This window comes from Syzygium oleosum, unplaced genomic scaffold (assembly GCF_021117445.2).
Source record: "Syzygium oleosum isolate NSW1041296 unplaced genomic scaffold, Sole_v2.1 Sole_v2.02, whole genome shotgun sequence".
In the NCBI taxonomy this organism is placed as follows: domain Eukaryota; kingdom Viridiplantae; phylum Streptophyta; class Magnoliopsida; order Myrtales; family Myrtaceae; genus Syzygium; species Syzygium oleosum.
Window position 1 is genome coordinate 19080031 of NW_026607486.1, and position 22693 is coordinate 19102723.

At 39.8% G+C, this 22693-nt stretch overlaps 2 protein-coding genes and 1 pseudogene across 5 annotated transcripts; 2 read left to right on the forward strand and 1 right to left on the reverse strand.

The window, feature by feature from the left end:
* Positions 1–2874: 2874 nt before the first annotated feature.
* On the forward strand, positions 2875–12740 carry LOC115673195 (uncharacterized). Of its 2 annotated transcripts, none has more exons than XR_008815829.1 (14): positions 2875–3590; positions 4134–4220; positions 4450–4553; positions 4657–4707; positions 6488–6659; positions 6759–7076; positions 7856–8059; positions 8160–8654; positions 8798–9007; positions 9632–9820; positions 10028–10200; positions 11375–11536; positions 11649–11730; positions 11881–11938. XR_008815829.1 is itself a non-coding variant. In XM_030595277.2 (14 exons), exons 1-14 carry the CDS (start codon positions 3126–3128, stop codon positions 12268–12270), a joined length of 3093 nt encoding a protein of 1030 aa, XP_030451137.1. In that variant the 5' UTR covers positions 2875–3125; the 3' UTR covers positions 12271–12740. The 2 variants fall into 2 exon arrangements, 1 of the variants encoding a protein (XP_030451137.1); XM_030595277.2 differs by having other exon boundaries at positions 11375–11527; positions 11881–12740.
* Positions 12741–13240: 500 nt separating this feature from the next.
* LOC115673197 (uncharacterized) lies at positions 13241–19349 on the forward strand. 3 transcript variants are annotated; one of them, XM_030595284.2, is made up of 6 exons: positions 13241–13422; positions 13615–13784; positions 14956–15131; positions 16631–17537; positions 18598–18764; positions 19026–19349. In XM_030595284.2, the coding sequence occupies exons 3-6, from the start codon at positions 14992–14994 to the stop codon at positions 19132–19134; spliced, it is 1323 nt and encodes a 440-aa protein (XP_030451144.1). In that variant the 5' UTR covers positions 13241–13422; positions 13615–13784; positions 14956–14991; the 3' UTR covers positions 19135–19349. The 3 variants fall into 3 exon arrangements, with proteins under 3 accessions (XP_030451144.1, XP_056164326.1, XP_056164325.1); XM_056308351.1 differs by having other exon boundaries at positions 13615–13774; XM_056308350.1 differs by lacking the exon at positions 13615–13784 and having other exon boundaries at positions 13242–13422.
* Positions 19350–19373: 24 nt separating this feature from the next.
* LOC115673201 (UPF0481 protein At3g47200-like) lies at positions 19374–20971 on the reverse strand (annotated as a pseudogene).
* Positions 20972–22693: the final 1722 nt, after the last annotated feature.

Here is a 22693-nt window from a genome sequence, read left to right on the forward strand (position 1 = left end):
CGGGGGGGTGTAAATAAGTCCGGACCACCCCGCTCGTATTTCGGCTCCCGTTTAGGTTAATGCTCGAAGACGTGTGGGGTATTCTGTGTGTTGAAATTTGTATATTTAGAGTATCTAACTCTTAATCATGATGTACTTTTGATATGGTATGAAGTTGTAATCGGGGAAAAAAGGTTCATCACATCATTGGACTTCCCCGAGCATTTAACTGCGAGGAGGGGTCTCATTGTCGATTCATATAAGTGGAGGACACAAAAAAGAAAAAGAATAGGCGTGAGGCAATCAAAATAACCTATTTTAGGCTCCGTTTTTTTCGCGAAAAATATAACATTTTTAGAAGATATTTTTTGGGAAGCATTTTTCAAAAAATGACAATATTTTCCGGTATTCGGTTGAGATAGGAAAATGAACTGGAAAATATTTTCTGTCGTTCGGCATGGAAAATCCTTGTCGCACTCCTTTTAATAATTATTTTATTTTATTTTTTTAAAAAAAAATTATTTTTGATTATTGAATTTTTTAATAAATTTAATATTTCTTTTCCTTTCTTTTTTCCTCTTTTTCTTATTTTTTTTCTTCCTTTGCCAGTCGCCGACCACAGGCGAGGCAAGGCTAGGCTTGGGCGCCGGCCTTGGGTGAGCGAGGCTGAGCCTCGCCTGTGGCCGATTGCTAACCGTCACCATGGCTGGTGACCGGATGAGGAAGAAGAAAACGAAAAGAATAAAAAATAAGTAAAAATTAGTTTTAAAAAAAAGAAAAAAATATAAATAAAAGTAAAATGTGTTTGGTGAAAGAAAGTGAGGTGAAAAAAATATGGAAAATGTTTTTATACATCGGTGAAAAATGTTTTCCTTAACTAGTTTTATTTTCTGTAAACCGAACGTAGAAAAACCTAGAAAATGCTTTCTTGGAAATTGTTTATTTGTGAAATGAACGGAGCCTTATTTTTCCATTGAAATAATGATTGCTTTAATTTTAAAGGACATTATGCCAAAAACTCATCCTTATTTTTGAATGGGATAATGACACAAATAATCCATGAACTTTAGCCCAATGTGTAATTTGATCCATGAACTTTTAATTTGTTTAATGTAGTCCCTGAACTTTAGCCTAATATTCTTTGAACTTTTAATTTATACAATGTGATCCTTGAACTTTTGTTACATGTTCAATGTAGTCCTTGAACTATATGAAAATGTTCAATATAGTCCATAAACTTTAATTAATGTAAAAACTACATTAAACATTTTTATATAATTCAGGAACTAAATTAAACATGTACCAAAAGTTCATGGGTCCCCTTGAATTATGTTGCCAATGATGAGGGGCATTTTCGCTGTAGGAAATTCAAAAGTTCAGGGACCACATTGCACATTGGATTAAAGTTCAGAGACTACATTGAACAAATTAAAAGTTCAGAGACCAAATTAGACATTGGGTCAAAGTTCAGGGACTATTTTGTGTCATTTTCCCTTTCTGAATTTAATTATCCATAGTATATTGAAATATGAGTTCAAAATCTAACTTTTAAAAATAAAAATAAGAATAAAAATTTGAATAAGTAACCAAAAGCCTCAAAACTTATCCCGAAAGTGCAATTGAGTTCTAAAACTTTCAAAAAATACTATCACGTTTTAAAACTTGTCATATTGATGCAATCAAGTTCTTTCGTTAATTGCATCCTATTTCGACAATAGAAAAATCTATTGTGTCTTTTGTTTAGTTGTTGCATGTGGCATTTTACTTTTTTTTTTTTTGAAGAGAAAGGCATTGATGTGGCATCTTCCTCTTCCCTATCCGATCTCTTTCTTTCTTTCTTTGAGCTCAAACAGCCATGGTGACCGCGAGCTTCAAACTCAAATTGCCATAACAAGCAAAGCTTTGACCTCGATCTCGAGCAGCCATGGCCATTGGGCGCTCGAGCCTGAAATCGGCGGCCGTGGCCAAATTTGGTTCGAAGATGAACATCTTTCTTGGCTTTCTTTTTCTCCTTTTGAGGTGCTAAAAGAATTCATATATTTGCTAAAAGATCGAGGTCGACGCTTGTTATTACAGCCAATTGAGCTCGAAGCTCGCGTCGACCACAATCGTGTGAGCTCAAAGAAAGAAGGCATTGGATTAAGGAAGAAAAAGTTGCCACGTCAGCACCTCTCACTTTAAAAAGTAATAAAAAAGGCCACGTCAGCATTACCCATATTAAAAAAGTAAAATCAAAATTCTCTGTTAGCTAAATTAAATGGAGTGAATGGAGGGATTTTTTTTTTCTATCGAAAGAAAGTCGTATTCATTATTCAAAAAAATACATGAAAAATATATAAACTTCATGACAAAAATGAACCGACACAGAGCAAAACCCAGAATAATGCAAAACAAAGCAAAATCTCAAAAACATGGAGGATTAATATAGCATTATCAAGGTTAATTAAGCACACATTTGTTTCACAAGAACATATTCGTCAAGCAAAATAATTAGCGACTGATCACTAGACTTGTATGTTCGTTGGTGACAAGAACACATCGGAAATTCCTTTTCCATTAACTATGGCGATGCCAATTGGCGGTGCACACCTAAGTTTGGTTTATTCTACACCATCGCCATTTGGATACAACCAAAATAGGTTGAATAAATACAGATCTAACATGCAAAAGAGCAAATCATCGTGATTCAGCCAAAAGGCCAAAACTCCTGTAATTACCATTCCAGCTGGAGGCGAAGAACGACAATACCCAAAAGCATATTTATTAAAATCACCCAATTGCATTTTCGCCAAAGTTTTTAGTATTTTTTTTTGCTCTTGATCTCACAAAAATTCGCAATTAAACAAAAATCACTCAATTGCAAAAGTGCAAGTCGGCTGGAAAAAAAAGAAGAAAAAGAAAAAAAACCGAACATATCTCAGCTCTCTTCTTCACTCCCTTCACGTCGTCGAGTCGGAGCCGAGTCGAGTCGCCCGATCCGAACCGACCTCCATCGAACCTCCCTTCCTCCTCCAATGGCGACGCCACCGTCTCTCCGATCTCGTCCCCGGTGAAAATCCCCCGCCGTTTCCTCCTCGCTTCTCCCCCCGGGAGAGAAAAGTTCATCCTCTCTCATGAACGGCGCCGTCCCGTGATCTCCGGCCACGATGGACGACGCCGCCGCCGCCACCGCCGCGCTCCGTTCGATCCGCGACCGATTCCCCTTCAAGCGGAACTCGAACCCTAGCCTAGGCCCCAATCACTCCTCCCGGGATCGCGCCAAGAGCTTGCCCCCCGATCGCCAGCTCCTCCGGGCCGGCCGAGCCCATCACGGCGGCAGGTTCAGCCGCAAGGGCCTCTCCTCCTGGCTCCTCCCCTTCAGGGGCAAGTCGCTGCTCTACTCGGCGATACTGCTCGCGGTCCTCGTCTTCGCGATGGCGTCGGTGGTGCTGCAGAGCTCGATCACGTCCGTGTTCAAGCAAGGGAGCGACAGGGGGAGGTCGCCGAGGGATGGGCTCAGGTTCGGCAGCACGCTGAAGTTCGTGCCGTCGCGGCAGTTTGCGGAGGGAGGGGGATTGGATCGGGCGCGGTCGGAGAGGAGGATCGGCGTTCGGCCGCCGAGGCTTGCTCTTGTGAGAGTGCTTACCCATTTTTTCCGCAATATCATTTGCTTTTAAAGTTGAACCGACTTGTGCCGGTTTGGGAAAGTTTTGCTTTTGATCTGATCTCGGTTCCTTTCCATCCGTCCTTTTTCCTTAAATCAATATGTTTCTTAATATTATTACTGCAATGTAATTTAAATTGGCGCTTATTGGAAGTGTATTAAATCTGGTGGTTCGAGTAATAACGTTTGCGGTGTTGTTGCCTGCATTGGCGTGACTAAGCTATGAATTCTTCAGACTCATGCCTTGTGCCTTCAGAAAATATATAGTACAAATTAAGACAAAGTGATGGTCAATCTAAAAGAACGAATGACCAGCTATATCCTTCTCGATGGTTGTGCCACGGATGTGATGATGGTGATCAGATGAATTGGTGATTATATTTCTGCTAGTTCTCAATATTTTTAGGGACAGTGGAATCTTTCTGTGCCATCATCTGCACCAGTACATTTGTGTATGCATGTGTTTTTTTAGCAGACTCATCATACTTATTGGGTGCTTTGTGAATTGCAGGTTTTGGGGAATTTGAGGAAGGATCCACAGTTTTTGATGCTTTTTTCTGTCGTGAACAATCTAAAAAAACTAGGTTACACTTTTCAGGTAAACTTATATTTGGTTCTTATTACGTTTTAATATTTGTAGAAGCAAATGTTGCTTTGATTTTCTGGCTCTGCACGTGATGTCACCCAGAATTGCCAGCCAGTAAACATAAATTTGGCTACACTGTAGAAATGACAGAATGATGGTCATGGCATGTTCCTTTTCTGAGTTTTCACTTTTCAATTATTTAACTCTCCAATGATGCACCTCCCTGATAACTTTTCTGCAGATACATGCAGTAGAGAATGGTGAAGCACTTCCTGTCTGGAAGGATGTAGCCAGTCAGATTTCAGTTCTGGGTCCCGAGCAATATGGCCATATTGATTGGTCAATGTAGGATGTTATATTTGGCTTTCGTTGGAATTAGTTGAATGATGGTCTTCTACAGCTTTTCTTACTAATTATTAATTGTTAAACTCCTGCTTACTCTTCACAGCTATGAAGGTATTATTGTTGATTCTATAGAAGCACAAGAGGCTGTTTCGAGGTTTGTTTCTCTTCTTCCCTCGTTCAAAGTTGTGCTTGCTTTCTGTGCATGCTTTTGTTTGTTTGTACGGTGTTACATGCTTAACTTTCACACTCAGTGCATTACCTGGGAAATCAGATTTCAGGATCTTTTTGGGCATGGATATGATGCTCATCTGCTTTTTGTTGAAGTAAAGATATTAGTGGCGTTACTGTTTAATGATCGCTTCTGAATGAAAGATCTTATGCATGCCAATTTCCTATTAGATATCAATAATATTGATGATGACTAAGTGTTATGTTGACAACTTTCCTGGGCTATCTTCATGAATCATTGTGATTAAAGTAGTCAAGGAATCTGACAGAGGTCTAGTTATAATGAATCAAGTTTATCTTGTTAAGTTCTCTTTCCTCATCAACTCTGAAGGTACATGGCTAATCTAGACTTAAAGTTGCAGCGATCCTGGTAATTTTCAACAATGTCCAATTTATTAAAAAGAGCTAACCCATAAGGATTCTTATAAAGTTGAAGCGTGCTTTTAGCAATTTCAAAATAATATAGACTCAGACTTAGCATAGCAAGACTAAAATTGAAAAAAAAGGGGAAGAACTGGAAGGTTACCTTTGTAGTAGCAAAAGTGAAGTTTCATCTCATGGAGTAAAGAAAAAGGGCTGCTTTGGAATGGATGAATAAAATGCTATGCAGTTGTTTCTTCAAAAAGCTTAACATGAATTAACTAGCTTATGGTGTATGTTGCATATGTATCTTAACGCTCTCTCTTGTGCAAATGGAACTCTAAAGTTGAATTTCAGAACATGAGCAGAACCAAGCTGTACTCAACAAGTCGGTAATCAAGAGCAAGAACCAAATAAAAATTAGTGTGCATGGGGAGTGGGGTAGTCCTCTAGCTGTTAAGAACGTCATGCAATTCTGTAAAGCATATGTTTCTTGCTTACTCATGGTTTGGCTTGCATCCATATTACCTTAGACTTCTGCAATAAATTGTTATTTAATAAACTGCACTGTGTTCAATATACAATATTATCATAATAAATGATCTGGCCCGCTAATGAGTGGATTAGGTGCATTTCGGTGTTTCTGAGTTCTGATCATGGACATTTATTATCGTTAATTGTTTCCTATTTTAGTTCGAAATTAACATTATTGGAATTTTAATGAGACGATAGACAAGATGGAAGTTGTGACTCTACAAAAAGCAGATCGTCTAGTTTGGCCCGAATTTCTCCTTCTCATCATGAAAACTGGAGACGTAACATCCCAGCCTAAGTAGCATCGACACGCGACACGACACGACACGACACGACACGACATGACACGAAACGCCGACACGTCATTTCTCAAAAAATAGAGAAATCCGACATGTTAGGACACGCTGTATATTTAATGTATATTTTTATATGTACATAATAAATGATCATTTTTATGATTATTTCAGTCAAATTAATTTGATTCAAATCCATAAATAAATAAATAAATAAAAAAAGAGTGTCGGACGAGTGTCGGTGTCCGACACGACACCGAAGCCCCCGGAGAGTGTCCGTGCTTCCTAGATCCCAGCCCATAGTCAATTTTAGTGCTAGGTGCTCACTCTGTCCACGCGCTCGTGTGCCTGTGCATGTGCATGTGAGGTTTTTTATGCAGGTACGGGGTTGGGGGGTGGGGGTGGGGGTGGGGGTGGGGAAGGGGCTGTCATTGGCTCAGATGCTCACACCAAGAAGATTCATATTTGCAATTGCTTTTGTATCAGTTACTTTATTTAGTGAGTTTCATATTTCTGCAGCCTTATGCAGGAGCCTTTTTCTTCAGTGCCTCTTATATGGGTAATTCAAGACGATGTCCTTGCAAAACGCCTTCCATTTTATGAGGAAATGGACTGGAAGCATCTTGCCACTCTGTGGAGAAACACTTTCAGCAGAGCTGATGTCATCGTGTTTCCTGATTTCACTCTTCCGGTAAACTAGCTAATGTTATTGTTTGTGGTGTTTTTTTACTTCTTTTCGGCCACCTAGGAAGTCCTTTTCTGCAGTGCTTATTATGTCTTCCTGGATCAGATGTTATATAGTGTGCTTGACACTGGGAACTTCTTTGTCATTCCTGGATCTCCAGTTGATGTCTGGTCTGCAGAAAGGTATAGCCAGACTCATTTTAAGCATCAACTGAGGGAACTCAATGGATTCCATCGAGATGATTTGGTAGTTCTAGTCATTGGAAGTTCTTTATTCTACAACGAGCTATCATGGGATTATGCTGTGGCAATGCATGCCATAGGACCTTTGCTGGTAAAGTATGCAAGGAGAAATGATGGAGGGTCTTATAAGTTTGTTTTCTTGTGTGGCAATTCCACTGGTGACAGTGACGATGCCTTCCAGGTATCTGATTGTTTCCGCTCATTTTGTTATATTCTTTACATCACAGCTAATTTTCAGAAATATCCTATCCTTTTCATGAATGAGTATATGAGCAAAAGAGCTATGTTGAAAATGATGTGACCAATTTATTATGTCTATGTTGTGGGAGCATTTGTCTTTAGAGATGCTGAAAGCAAATGCATTGGAGTGGAAGAGAAGTTGCTTATCATGCTCCTAGGTTTATCTTCAGAAAAACTGAGTTACAACTATGAGTTGAAAATAGAATTAATTAGTCATTGTTCTACTGCTTATGGTTCAAAAAGAGACTGCAATTTCTTTCTTTTCCTCCCCACTTCCCTCATAAACTTTTCCTCCTTGACGTTTATTCAGTTAGTTGTATGTCTTATGGTGACTCGAAGTGATGTTAAAATTTAGAGATGCAAACAGTTTCTTGGCATAGATGTATGGCAAACTTCAGAATTTTACATGTTCTTAAGAGAATAATTTGATAGGAGACAGCATGTTAATTTGGTGGGCTATTGAGAGAAATTTTGAAATTAACAAACAAGGACACTTCTTTTTCCCTATAAAGGGTGGCATTTTATTCGACTTTCAAGAAAACGTTGCTCTCTGAGTCTGCTGACGAATTGTGATTGTTGTGACTACTGCTGCTATTGCTGCTGTATTCCGTCTGCCCAATTTCTAGCATGGTATTGTTATCTGCATAAAAAAAGTAAAGGAGGAAGCAGAGGTAGGGAGCTTAGTTGGTTGTTTCTGATGTAGTTACTTTGATTTTTTAGGAGATTGCTTCTCGTCTGGGACTTCTTCCAGGTTCAGTGAGGCATTTTGGCATAAATGCCGATGTTAATAGTGTATTGTCTATGGCAGACATTGTTCTTTATGGTTCTTCTCAAGATGAGCAGGGTTTCCCTCCATTACTTGTCCGAAGCATGACATTTGGAATCCCTGTTGTTGTCCCAGACATTCCAGTTATTACAAAATATGTACGTCTATGTCAGTTTCTCATCTTCATTTCTCTTAATCACGAGGACAGTTTTTCCTCTGGTTCAAGCTGATTTTCTGAAGGACCTAATGAAATTACAGGTTGTTGATGGCGTCCATGGGATACTTTTTCCGCAGCATAACCCTGATGCTTTGATGAGAGCATTTTCCTCTTTAATAGCAGATGGCAGACTTTCTGAGTTTGCCATCACTGTTGCATCTTCTGGAAAACTGCTTGCTAAGAACGTGATGGCATCAGATTGCATTAGTACATATGCGAAACTTTTGGAGAATATGCTTGATTTTCCATCAGATACCATTTTGCCTGGTCCTGTTGCTAAGCTTGAACAGTTGTCATGGAACTGGAATTTATTGGAGGGTGAAATAAATCAGGATGCAGGTGACATGCCTCATGAGGATTCAACACAAGCTGGTGTAGTTCATGCTCTAGAGGAAGAATTGACTGACCTTGTGGGTCTTAGAAACACCTCTGAGAATCAAACTGATACTATCGGAGATTTTCCAATAGAACAAGATTGGGCAGTTCTGCAGGAAATAGAACAATTTGAAGAGTTTGAGAAAGTAGAAAAGGAAGAGGTATGCAATATTTCATATGGCACTTTCATGATTCTCCGATCAAAGGTTCTCTTTTATATTTGCATACTAAATATTTTAATATTTTCTGCTGTTTATGAAAGAAAAAGGCATCTGAAAACATGATTATCTGTGTCCACTTTCAGCTTGAAGAAAGAATGGAGAGAGATCCCGGCTCATGGAATGACATATACCGTAATGCGCGGAAATCTGAGAAGCTCAGTTTTGAAGCAAATGAAAGGGATGAGGGAGAACTGGAAAGGACAGGACAGCCAGTATGCATTTATGAGATATACGGAGGGGCAGGAGCTTGGCCATTTCTTCATCATGGTTCTTTGTACCGGGGTTTAAGTCTTGTAAGTTTCTCAAGTCTCTGTTTTTTTTTATCAACCAGCTTCTCAATTCAATATGTTCCGTGAACAATGTGAATCTTCATATAATTGATTGGGCTCATGAAGCATTAGCATTCTTCGATGATTTAAGAATTACATAGGACACCATTTTGGTTATATTGCACTGACATTGCCTGGTGAATTTGCACGTTTAATTCTTTAACAGATAAGCCAGCGCAATGGTGTAAAAGGATTTATGCAGCCAACTCCACCCAGTGGGAAAGGCCTTAGTTTTAATGTTCGGTGTTGTTGACCAAACTGAAAGATTAAATTTCTATTCACCAACATGTTTGAAAAGAGGGATCAGTGTGTACTGTGGAAACGTTTCGAGATGTTTAGTGTACAGTTTGAAACTTGGTTTAAGTCGAGAAGCTGAAATAGTGAATGATGAGCATTTTCTGAAGATTAAATGGTGAACCTTTTCTCTTGGCACAGGTAGGTGACTTACCATGGTAACTAATAATGGTCCATGGCACACACAGAGTTTTATAGTTTCATTTGGCAGATTTCTCCTGGTTCTTGCACAGTTGATTGTTCTTATGCATGACACTGTTTCGCCATTTACTCATCCTCAACTTTGCATGACAGTCAACAAAAGCAAGGAGATTGAGATCAGATGATGTAGATGCAGTCAGCCGGCTTCGTCTTCTGAATAACACTTATTATCGGGATATTCTATGTGAGATAGGAGGAATGTTTTCTATTGCAAAGAGGGTAGATAACATTCACAGTAGACCTTGGATTGGGTTCCAATCATGGCGAACTGCCGGTAGGAAGGTACTCATTTATGTTGCAGGAATGTAGTATTAGTGATAAAATTTTTAGTGAGTTAGGTTCCTTGTATCCATTAATCCACATGAAAGCAGATTTGTTGCAAAAATTGATTTAGCTGTTGGTATCTGCACCATTGGATCTTTTCAAACTTCTAACTACAAATTTTTTTTTTGTTGCTGTATGACAAATCGAGCATCATTTCTTTGCCAGGTTTCATTATCCCCAAAAGCGGAGAAGGTATTGGAAGAGTCAGTACAAGGGGAGGAAAAAGGAGATGTAATGTACTTTTGGGCACGTTTAGACATGGATGGTGGTTTTAGTGGAAGCAATGACGTCCTCACATTTTGGTCTATGTGTGACATCTTGAATGGAGGAGGATGCAGGTATGTCATGTTAGCTTGAGTATTATAAGGGTGCGTTTGGTAACCATTCTGTTCCCGGAAACAATTTCTGCTTAGAAATGATTTTTCCTTTTTATTCTGTTCCTGGAAACAATTTCTAGGCATTTGAAGGCGATTGGTAACAGCCCAAAATTTCCATTTCTGGAATAGAAAAAGAACAGAAATGCGTTTGGTAATTGCATAAAATTTGTTTTTATTAATAATATTTTAATATTTTTTTCTTTTTTTTCTTTTTTTCTTCTTCTCCTTCTTGGCCATGGCCGGCGAGGGCGTGGTGGCCATGGCCGGCGAGGGAGTGGTGGCCCTCGCTTGTGGCCGGTGAGGGCTGCGACGCCCTCGCCGGCCTTGGCCTGAGGCCGGCCTCCGGTCGCCGGCAACCATGGCCAAGAAGAAGAATAGGAAAGAAGAAAAAGAAATTTTTTTTTTCTATTTCTCATTCTTGTTCCTAGAATCAAGAAGCAACTTTTTTTTGCTTCTTGATTCTGTTCCAAAACTGATTATGGGAACAAATTTGTGCAAATTTGTGCTCGGGAACAAAAAATTTACCAAACGAATTTCTGTTCCAAAACTGATTCTGGGAACAAAAGAATAGAATCAGTTACTATTTGGCCAGTTACCAAACGCACCCTAAATGTCTATCAAGATATAATGTCTTTGCTGATATATGGAAAAATTATACTGGCCTCCTTTCTGTTTCTGTTCTTTTTTTTTTCATGCCTTCTTAAGGGAGCCTCGTGCTATAACTCGTGGGAAGAGGTTTTTTGAGTAATTATTGTGTATGGAATACTTCCTTAATAACTCCCCATACTGGAGAACGAGATTACTTTGAAATTGCTTCAGGCATTAAAGTGAGAAGGTGGATTTCTATGTCCATTTTTGTAAGTTTGAAGTGAGTGGAGATAGACTTGATTATATTGGTCTTCATACTTTTCCTGAAATGAGAACAATTTTGTACTATCAACTGTTCAATGCAAAGGAAAATGCGTTTTCTTTGTTTCTTTCACCCAAAGGCAAAGTTGATTTGAACTAGTATTTTTGCGAGTCTGGTTGGTTGTCCTGCACCTCTGCGGGGATTCTTTAAACATCTTTTACTCAACATTGCATAAGTGTAGATTTCAATAGCTGACAGGTGTAATTTGTACCCAAATTCATGCAGAAATGCTTTTGAGCAAGCCTTCCGCAAGATATATGGTTTACCGTCACATATAGAAGCTCTTCCTCCCATGCCAGAGGATGGTGGCTACTGGTCTACCCTGCATAGCTGGGTGATGCCGACCCCGTCATTTCTTGAGTTCATGATGTTCACCAGGTGACATAAGTGAGACCATTCAAATGCCTCTTCTTCAGTTTACAGCGTTTTCTATTTTTTGAGTAAGCTGCACAACCCTGAATGTGCTTATTCTCAAATGCTACTTTGAACTGAATTGCAGGATGTTTGCCGATTCTCTCGACTCCTTGCATATAAATTCCAGTGCAACCAATTTCTGCTTGCTGGGTGAAACAGAGGCTGAGGTAAGTTGTTTTAGTGTTCGGGCAATTATGGTTCTTGTGATATTTTGTGAGCTCATACAGTACTTTTTGTCTCTGTTTTTATTTGGAATTACAATCTGCCGTGGAAGTCGGAAGTAATTCAGGTTTTCTTTGCTTGTTAATTCCAAACAGAAAAGTCATTGTTATTGTCGTATTTTGGAACTTCTTGTCAATGTGTGGGCCTACCACAGCGCCAGAAAGATGGTTTACCTAGATCCGCATACGGGTTCACTCTCAGAGCAGCATCCGGTTGAGCTTAGAAGGGGATTTATGTGGGCAAAATACTTCAATTTTACATTGCTGAAGAGTATGGATGAAGATTTAGCAGAAGCTGCCGATGATGGCGACAATCCAAGAGAGCCATGGTTGTGGCCATTAACCGGGGAAGTGCACTGGCAAGGGATTTATGAAAGGGAGAGGGAAGAAAGGTATAGGCTAAAGATGGATAAAAAGAGAAAGACGCGGGAGAAACTCAATGAGAGGATGAAACACGGGTACAAGCAGAAATCCCTAGGGGGATAGGACACGAGCAGCAGCCTCAATTGAGGCGGTCAGTTCTAATGGGCAAAAGTTTTCGTACACTTCACAGGCTACCCCAACGTCGAAACAAAGAAATGCAGCAGATTTGCAGGGGGATTGCCTGATTCTTTCTAACTGCGTCGATGTAAAACCAGTTTCAATCATTCTTTTGAAGGCTGGGAAGATCCGGAAGGGCTTCCATCATAAGCTGCAGTTGACTCGCAATTTTTTTTTTGACGAGATTTTGTTCGGTCAACTCGAGCGGCAGGAGGTACAATTGGTTTCCAAAAGAGCAGACACAAAGTTTGAGTTCAAAATTCGTTTCCACCACTCCAAGAGGGTTCAGTCTAGGCAAAAATTAGTATTCTTTCTCTGATGTATATTCTCTCTTCACAATATCAAAGGCGATCTTTTTATGGAGAGTGTCGAATTGAGGTTCGTTCAAATTTAATTCCAGGTTCCAATTCTTTGAACAGACTTGTATTCTTTGTACACTGTTCGAGGATCTGAATTCAGGGTCTAACGAAACAACAAGAACGAGGGATCAGGTCCTATCAATTTGACCCCGAACCTAGTTCACTCCATTTAGACCTTGAAGGAAGCGGGTAATACGACCATTCAACATTTATCGAATTTGAAGAGAGTCGCGAGCGGTTCAAACTGCATTCTGTCCTAGAGAGAGAGAGAGAGACGGAAAATTTTATTTCGACGAGTAGAATTCAGATAGCGACACGGGTCCGATGTGAATTCCTATTGGTGGCCATGTTTTTTCCCATGGAGCTGAAATTTTTGCTTTGTAAATTGCGTAGTGTAAAAAGACCTCGTGGGATATATATATAAATGAAACTGGCAAAAGCAGAAGGTACGATGATGATATAAAACGGGACTCTCCGAAAAAACGATAGAAGAGATTCCGACCGCGCGAAGCCGAACGTCTCTCCGAATTTGGGGGGGTGGTGGGCCTCGACGGGAGGGAACAAATCGACCCTCGAGCGCTTCTGATATTACAACATTGCCACTGGGTCGCATTCCGTAATGGAGCGATAAGCCTACGCTGCACGGACCAACTGGCTCCATTTTTGCCTCTCGTCACTGTGCTTCGGAAGCCGTAGGGTTTTGGGTTTTGGCTTCTCTCCATGCGTGTCGCTGTTCGAGGTAAGATGAAGCTCTCCGCTCGCTGACGTTCTTCTGCCCTCTTTCGCTTCCGCGCTCCAATCGATGTTCGCTCTCTCGCTCGCATTGCTTGCCTTTGCTTCCGTGAAATGAGTTGATTCTGACCGCGTCGCTCTGCTCCTCTCTTTCTTTCTTTTGGGGGTCTATTATGATTTTGTGCATTTCCAAGTCCAGCGGAATCTCCCCCTTTATGTGGTTGCCTTGCTACGGTTTGGCAATTTCTGTGATTCCTTCGTTCGTTTGTGTCAAGTGCTGTAGTTGCCTGCCTGTCTCTGGAAATTAGACTGGTTTTGGACCTGTGGTTGCGTCGTCGTGCTGATCTTGGATCGAGCTGGTGCGTCAAGGTTTGAGATTTTTTTTTTTCCGGAATTTGTTCGTCCGTGCCTGGGTTTGGAATTTGTGGTCTCGTGTAGTGTAGCGTAGCGCCAGTCGGTATGTGGGTCGTGTTCTGTGATGAATTGAGAGGGGAGAAAGTTGATGGACCGTTTGTTTGTTGCTGAGATGAGCCGAAGCGACGTGATGTTGCGGAGGTCTAAATTGGAGGCAGCCATCGCCGCGTTTGTTTCGTTTCTTGGGTTCTTTGGCTTAGGCCTACAGATTTTCATTCAGAAACTTCATTGACTCTGCTGTTAGTGTAGCTTTGCATTCTCTTGGCTAGAGGTTTATGACTTTTATACTCTCTCTCTCTCTCTTTTTCTCTCTCTCATTTTGTTACTGTTTCAGTGTAGGTCAGAAAGTTAGTTACTGTGTCCTGGTTTTCGTCGAAATTAGAACTACTAATCATGCAAATGAGTGCCCCACGATAAGTTATCGAGCATACTTAATAAATATATGCTCAAATTTTCGAAGAAATGATCGCACATATCGTGGACAAAAAGCTCGTCGCATTCAAATGCAACCTTTTTTCATATTTGGTCACTCTAACAAATGCTCTAAGGGCACTTTTTGATGATTTTTTTCCTTTTAAAATCTTATTGGTGTTTGGATGGTTGCAGTTGCTGCTTCCATTACTTGTTTCCAAGCCTCCCCTCTCTATATTTCGTCTGGCTATCCTACTTTCTCTTCCATCTGTTGGCCCATTTCTCGTAGTCTGATCTATCTTCTTTCTTTTCATGCGAGAGAAGTCTTCACGATTGCATTGTTTTAGCTTGTTTGTGGTATACCAATACATTTTAGCATTTATTATTAATTAGCCATGCTCAACTTCCAGCTTAACTAATCTAAGATTAATATCTGTATTGAATGTATCAGCTCTTCCTGTCAAGATCATTTTGTGATCGACTTACATATTCATTGCATAATCTGTGAATCTAAGACTTGAGAAATTGTCTCGGACAGTCAAATCCTTGTTTAACAACATTTGCATTACTGTGTGCATTGGGCTTTTGTTTGCCTTTTGCATCCGCCACCCTAGTTTCACAGTGCAATTGTTTAATTTGGTGCTTGTGAGTCAATTTTGGTGTGCTTTACTTATGTCCCACTAATTAATTCTGCTCTTGACATTCTTTTATGCAGTTTAAAATCTACAAAGCTGGTGCGCTTACCAAAGTCATGCATGCTATTAAAGGCAGTTGGGTTGGGCAGACATTTGCCTTGGCAAAGCGTAATGAGTCTGAGAATAGTGGTAGAAAGGCTCGAATCCGTCGATCGAAAGAGGAGAGAAAATCAATGGTTGAAGCATTCATAAAAAAGTAAGTGCATCAACTTCTCTTTAAAGCTCCTCAACTAGCATGATGATAAGCAAAATATAAAGCAAGACATGGCGCCCTGAGTTCCTCCATTTTATACTTATAGGATAACCATTGGCAGTAAAATGTTGAGCCTTGGATGTTCAACCTTTTTCCTGATCTATCCTAATTATGACAGGGAATAATTACCTCAGTCAACCTGTTTAATGCTGGTAGATTGATGAGATAAGTGAAAAAAACCTCTCCAGTAAAATAGCACCAGTTCCGAGCAATATTACCTTCTCTGATAAGTTTGTTTCGTAATTTTTTGAGTCTTTTTTATTTCCCTTTCCCATTGCTAAATATCAAATGGTCAAATGACATTATAAATCTCTACCTTTTTAAAGGTATTCAATTATATCTTTACCTTTTAATCCTATCAGAAAAATATCGAACCTTTTGAATTTGTTTTAAATCTATCCCAGGTCCTTTGACATCATTTGTGAGAGAGAATAATCCTTTGGATTCATTCAAATTCCGATTTCGTCCCTCCTCTTATTTGTTTTTTTGTTTATTCGTTGGATTCCCTCCTTCCCCCCTTTTCTTCCATTTCCTTAGTGGGAATAAGACCTAGTACTTGTTTCCTAATCATGCTAAAAGAAGGATATCGATTTAAATTTAAAAAAGAAGATTTATTGAGTTTTACTATACAAGGCAGGATATTTAAAGGGGACTAATTTACAGATGTTTAACTCAAGGGAGAATATTTATCTGGCTCCATATGAACCATTTTTTATTTATTAAACTGTTTATAAAATTTTTGGTATGAAGAGAAAATGAAAATTTAGGTTCTTCTAAACTAATATAGTCTTTATTGCAATATTAGAATTACTTAAGGTTGAAGAGGGTAAACAGGAAATCAAAAGACAATTTTTGGGAGGAGTCTAGTGTTGAGATAGATTTAATGTAATATTGGAACGTGAAAATTTAAGGTGGGGATAAAATTGAATAGAGGAGAAAAGGTGGGGATTTTTATTACGATTGGGCCATGTCAAAGTTGTCCTTTCTTATGGCCTTCGGAAATAATGAATTTTATTGCACGAACCTTCTCTTTCTCTGGTGGGGATGACACCTTGATGAAGTGCCTAGATGGCACGACTAATTCAAGCTGAGTCTATGGTCTCATTTCCTTTGAATCTCTTCCACTCAATCCATCTTACTGAACTTTAATTTACAAAGAATTCACTCTGCGTGGTCAAAGATGACATGTTTCATCTGAAAATTTTCTACCTTTCCACCTCTCAAACTCTGATAAGGATTCGACAAGGAGTAAGTTCCTATTGCATAATAAAAAATTTCAAATGGAAAATTAGGCCAAAGGAGGACAAGGATTTGTATAGATTTGTCTTTTTTCGTCTACCCACAAGTCATCAAACCTCCTCATGGCTGTTCAGTTTCTGTTGTGACTAATTTTGGGAAATCATACTGGATGTTATAATTTACTTTTGGTACTTTATTTGCAGGTACCAGAAATCAAACGATGGAAATTTCCCCTCGCTGAATCTTACACACAAGGAAGTTGGTGGATCATTCTATACTGTAAGAGAGATTGTCCGCGAGATAATCCAAGAAAATAGAGTTCTCGGACCTGCTAAGTTTGTTCAGGATGAACAGAGCAATGATCAGTTCTTGGAACAAAATCCACTTGGTACAATAGCCACTGAACCTCAAGTTGCTGTTTCCCAACCTTCAAAAGAATTGGATCGACAGGCTGACACCAAGGAGCTTGGACTTTTATCTGTTGGAAACTCTCATGGACATGAAGAACTGAAGGTTGAGGACGGGGAAATTGTCAATGGAAGTCAAGTAGATATCAAATTAACAGAGTTTGATAGATTAGCATCAACAAAATTGCAAGAAAATGGAGTCATAGAAGCTGGGAAGAATCTTAATGCATTTGCTGAATCAACATCTCAACTAATTAATTTGACCAGTGTAGAAGTAGAGACTTTTCCATTGAGATCGGTCAGTAAGCCAAATGACTCTGTAGATCAAATTGTTGGTGAAGGTAGGAATGAAGCTTCACAAGAACAAAATCTAGAGGCACATCTGGAATCAGGAAGTGACAGTGCTGTGTTGTATGAGATGAATTCGCGAGAAAATACTTATTCAATGGAGGAGAACACAGCGGAAGCTTTAGCTTCAGCTTCACCTGGTCCACTGGGACAAATACCTCATTTAGTTGATGTGGAAGTTGTGGAAGACTTTGCTGATCCTTTGTTAAAGAATTCTAATGGCTCATTTTCCAAGGAGAACATTCCTCATGATGCTGATGGCTGCATGGATGCCAATGATGCATCAGTTAGTGTTGAAGGATTGAGTTCAACACCTGCAGAATACAAGCAAGACAGGAATGCTGCTGGAGTGGAGGTGAGCACTCGCTTTTTTTCTACGATTTGTTGAGCGTCCATCTGCGAAAGCTTTGCATGAGAAGACACTTATATTGTGGAGTAACAAAGTTGCAAATGAACTTGGTGCGAATCATAGAGGGATGCAGTGGAAACATACTTGATACTTAAAATGAGAATGGCAGATAGATAACTCATCATTTTGTGGAAGTATGTGTCGGAGGCTGTGTTGTGAGTGGTGTCTTTCATGTGGCCAAAGTTTTGTCCCTGGAAAAGGGCTACACAGAAAATTGGTTCCGCAGAATGGAACATTTCATTTTTTGTATGTAACATAGAGATGTATATGGAAATGTTAAATAAGCTTGAATAGTTGAGACAAAATGAGCCTGAGAAACTTTCTTTTTGCAAAATGCTCGTTTTATTAGAATTAATTGTTAAGCATCTTCATGTACTTATGTCAAATTTACTTTTTGGCAAATGAAGAAATAGTGAACGGTTATAAATGGAGATCTAGATTTAACTTTTCATATGCCCTTGGTTTTCTGATCCTTTTGGTAGTTGATGAATTTCGAGTTTGTATCAAGGAATTCAGGTTGTGAAACAGATAAATGCCAACGTATGTAAGCCTATTAAGCATGTTACTGCTAATGAAATGAAAGAGAAATTGCCATTAGCATTTTTATTGTGGAAAATGGTATTTTTTTTACTACTATTTTGATGCCTATTACTCAAGTCACTGGAATTTGGCTGATCCTTCTGATTTATTCGCCCTCATTTCCTTTTGACTCACTTCTTGGACAATGGAATAGCGAATATGCAGTAGTAAGAGCAGTTGTTTGTCAATTATGCTGGCCTCTTGTTTGTTGATTGATGTCCCATTTGATTTCCTTTCTTGAGATGCCTTAACCTGCTCGTAATTTTCTGATACAAAATACTTCTCTGGACGTTACTATGTAATGTTTTATACGTTTTTAAACGAATGTGGCACATTTTCGGATATATTGTGAAACTGGCTTTGAATCATTATCCACCGATGAATATTTACGTATTTTGGTCTCTGAACTGAGGAGATGTTTTTGCAGGCTAAAAATGTTCCCAGTGGTGTTGATTCTGAAAACATAATCAGCAGTTCCACTAGAACTGACAGTCAGGTGTCATCGCAAGAGCTGAAGCTAAAACCTGAACCTAATGTTCAACCTAATGGCAGCGTCCAGAAAGGAATCAATCCCCCTTTAGACAGGATTAATCTGTAAGTATAGTATACTCGTTCAGAAATTTATCTGTTCATTGTGGATTGTTGCACTTTGAGAGAGAGCAATATGTGATGTTGGAATATATTCTTCAAAACCATGCTGAATCACTCATAAACCTATGGTATGCATGTACGTAATTCTATATGCCAGCAATTGTATTGCTAAGTCCGTCGTTTGCAGTGTATCCATGTATGTTACCAAAGTCTCACTCTTCACGATTATTGACTTATTTTGTTGGTTTGATTTCTCTTTGGCAGCGAATCATGGGAAGTGGCGTCCAAGAATTCTTCCAAGCAGCCAATGAATCCTATATTTGCTGTTATAAGAGCAATTGTCGTGTCATTTCTGAAGTTTTGGACTGAGTAAAAATTTTGTGGTTTTCAAAGAGCCTAGTGAATCCTGCCGTGTGGAAAACGTATGGTTTTTCTTGACTATTTTCTTATTCTTTCTTTGGAATGTCTCGCTTGTAAATTCTGGTGGGCCGTATATTTCTCTGGTAAGCTGGATGATGCCCACGAAGTAGTTTTGATGTGCAGAATCAGAATTAGCTACAATGAAAATTAATTGCCACTTCTAGGTTTCCTGAAAATTGAAGGGACGAAATAGGAACACAGAAAGTGAAGAAGTGATGTATTCCTGATGTCTGAGCAGGAACTTGGAGTGAATGACAAAAATCCTGACCGAGACACATCCACTGAACAACAAATCCTAGCTAGAGTGATGATCAACTACAACGTAAACGGTCTGTGTCGTGGTGAGAGCTATGACCAAGAAAGCAGAGAAGACCGATATGACTGACCATGGACTGGAAAAGTAAGTGCGCATCATGTTCGCCCAGTTGCTGTAGTAGTACGATTCCAATTCCTCGAACTGCTTGGACAGATAACAGTCGTGAACATTGAAAACGATACTCTTCCCAAGCTTATTGAACAAATTAGCAACATACTGGTCATCATGAGAAAATCTGGTGATGATCCCATCGGAACAGAGGAGCGACACATCTTTCGGTTCATTGATGAGGCAGTGCATGAAGGTGACGTAATCGGTGATGTACTTGAAGCTGTTTTCCAGGCATTGTTCCAGGGCGACGCAGTTTATCAGCACGGTGGTCGTGAAGTCGTTGATGGTGATGGATGGTATTTCGAGCACCCGTTTCCTGAAACTTATGTTCAGGAAGTTCTGCGTCTTCCTGGACTTGAATTTGATTCCGGAGGGCCTAAGCTGGGTCACACGCGGCAAGGACTGATGTGACGGCCGGTACTTCTGTGGGTAGTTGCTGTGGACCCCGTTTGTCGGAAAGAGAGTCAAGTGAAACAGGTCAAGTAAATGATTGCACTGGACATATCCGTAACATTTGAGAAGCTCCGCGGGTACTGGATAGGCCAGATCGAACATTTTCAGAACGAGCGTGCCCATAGTTTCTGTTTCCAGGCCGACGACCCTTACTAAGCCTGACGAGGAAAACACTGTCTCGAGAAGGAAGTACGGAACCTGGTTCTCCAGCTTCAGTAAGTCCCTGATGAGAATTGGGATAATCCAAAGGCTGTGTAAAGATGGGGTCGTCTTCGTCAATCGCATCATCGCTAAGCAACTGTCAAGTAGCATCATCTCCACGAAGTGGTCACTCGACATAAGCACAGGTTTCCGAGTAGCAACCCCCGGGCAGTACTTTCTGCACGTGCCACAGATATGATGAGACTTTCCACGTTCAAGGACGTGCGGTGAAGGAACCTCTTGAGGAAGATCCACTTGTGCTGTTCGAACTCGAGCAAATTCTCCCGGCCCCTGTGGTACGGGCCTATAGATACAATCTCAGGCTGTTCGGCCTTAGGATTTGATCCCGCAGAGAGTTGGAGGGATCCTAAAGATGGTGCAAGACGAGGTCCTGGCTCGGAAGCTTCTTTCCCTCTCCCTTTCCCTTTCCCCTAGTCGGCTCCTAACGCGGGCCAAGCAGTAAGTTACTGCCTCATTGTGCGATCCTGCGTCGGCATCGACTAGGCCGGCTCCATCATTGTTTCTTGGGGATGAAGTTAGTCCAGTACGCCTAAACTGTTCCCATTTTGTCATCGACCCGAGCTGATCGATCCTCTCCAATCGACCCTGCAGCGGATCTGATTTTGTCTTCTTCAATTGCTGGATCTCCCAGTTCCTCGATCTCGTTTGCTTGATGATCCATCTCTCTCTCTCTCTCTCTCTCAAACATATGAAAGCATACAATGTGCTTCGAAGCAGAGTGAGAATTTGTAATCAAAATTGATATCCCATTTCCAAGAAATTTCCAGCATGATGCGTTCTTCTAACTTCCAAGAAACTGTCCACGATTTCCAGCATGACGCGTTCTTCTAATTTCCAAGAAACTGTCCATGATTTCCAGCATGACGTGTTCTCCGGCACGAAGCAAGCACATTGACCCCAGGTCAACTGTCTGAGAATGTAAAGTACATTGACCCCAAGACAGGTGTATGAGAATATATATACTGATAAATTTGATTAAGTTAAACCTTAGGGATTTTCCAATTTTCAATTGATTTGTTAAAATCTTCTATGTTTATTTCTTCTCTTTTGTAAAGGAGCTTGATATGAGGACATTTGTGATATAGAATTAGAGGAAGACATTGATCTTCTTGATAAACTCATATTAACAGGCTTGTTTTTGCACCGTTTAGGTTACCAATCAGAGCTAACCGATGAATTCACAACCTCTGTGGGCTTTACTACCGGGACCACTAATGATTTTACTTACCTTGCCTAAATTGTGTACAAGAATAAACATGTACGGAAAGAAGAATAATCCATGCATCATGATCGTTAAGAGAAAAAAGAAAGGTGATTAACTCAATTAAGTTAAATCGTGTACAAAAATAATCATATATGAAAAGAAAAACAATCCACGCACCATGGTCGTCAAGAGAAAAAAGAAAGGTGATAAACTCGATTAAGTTAAAACGATATCATTAGCAAAAGTAAACACTTCGGGCGACTAAATTTAGCAAAAAAAAAGTCTTCAAAAAGGCAAAATGCCAAATCTAAAGCACCTTTGACTTCACCTTTTCGGCTCTCTATCATCATCTCGCAAAAAGGAGCGAGGGGGACGGGTGGGCTCCATGCAAGAAGTCTAAAAAGGCGACCGGAGAGGCAAGAAATCATACGTGCCTTTCACCAAAAGTTGAAACATGATGTTGTCGGAAAAATTATTACGTATTAGAGAAAATTACGTAACTCTATTTGTTGTAATAAAAAAAACACAAATAGTGATAACAAATTTAATAAGGACCAAGCCAATTTATACTTTTTATGAATAGAGATGCCGAATTACAATTCAAATAAAGACTTACTTGATTGTAATAAAACCTCTTTTAGGGGTTTCCATTTAATGGGTACGTACTCTTTTAGGTGCTTGGAGATGGGTTTCAAATGGAGTGATGGACCTGCACTCGTGGGGATTCTCCAAGAAATCCAAATAATCTTGGTTTGTTTTTTCTCCTGCCTAAAAGCATTGGTCCATTTGACAAATTTGCAATTTAAATTTGAATGGTTTATCTTTTGTTCTCTTGGCAAATTTTACACCCATAGGTCCAGGTGCTTTTTCCTTCGATTTGCTTGGTCTTCTTAGTAAGCATGAAAATTTAGGATTCATTTGGTCTTCGTGTTTTCGACTTGATTTGATTTGGGTATGTATGTACCTACATACATATATTTCGCGGCCTTATCATAACCCTAACGGGAGTGACCGTGATATATCCACAGGGTTGTCAACCTCCTGCAATAGACTAGCCAAAGCAAGCAGTCTAGTCTGCTCACCCTATTCAATGCCAATAAAATTCAGAGTTAAGTGGCAAATTTTGGTGGTTGTGTTGTAGAAGTGGTTGACATTTTATTAATTTAGTCACAATTGCAGCTATCCTAACTCATTTTTGTGGAACCT

Excerpts from the sequence above, each read along its gene's own strand:
- LOC115673197 (XM_030595284.2), top strand. The coding sequence starts at position 14,992 with ATGCATGCTATTAAAGGCAGTTGGGTTGGGCAGACATTTGCCTTGGCA. Across the intron at positions 17,538-18,597 it reads GGAATGCTGCTGGAGTGGAG|GCTAAAAATGTTCCCAGTGG; the intron begins GTGAGCACTCGC and ends ATGTTTTTGCAG. Across the intron at positions 18,765-19,025 it reads CCTTTAGACAGGATTAATCT|CGAATCATGGGAAGTGGCGT; the intron begins GTAAGTATAGTA and ends TCTCTTTGGCAG.
- LOC115673195 (XM_030595277.2), top strand. The coding sequence starts at position 3,126 with ATGGACGACGCCGCCGCCGCCACCGCCGCGCTCCGTTCGATCCGCGAC. Across the intron at positions 4,221-4,449 it reads AACTAGGTTACACTTTTCAG|ATACATGCAGTAGAGAATGG; the intron begins GTAAACTTATAT and ends ACTTTTCTGCAG. Across the intron at positions 10,201-11,374 it reads TTGAATGGAGGAGGATGCAG|AAATGCTTTTGAGCAAGCCT; the intron begins GTATGTCATGTT and ends AAATTCATGCAG.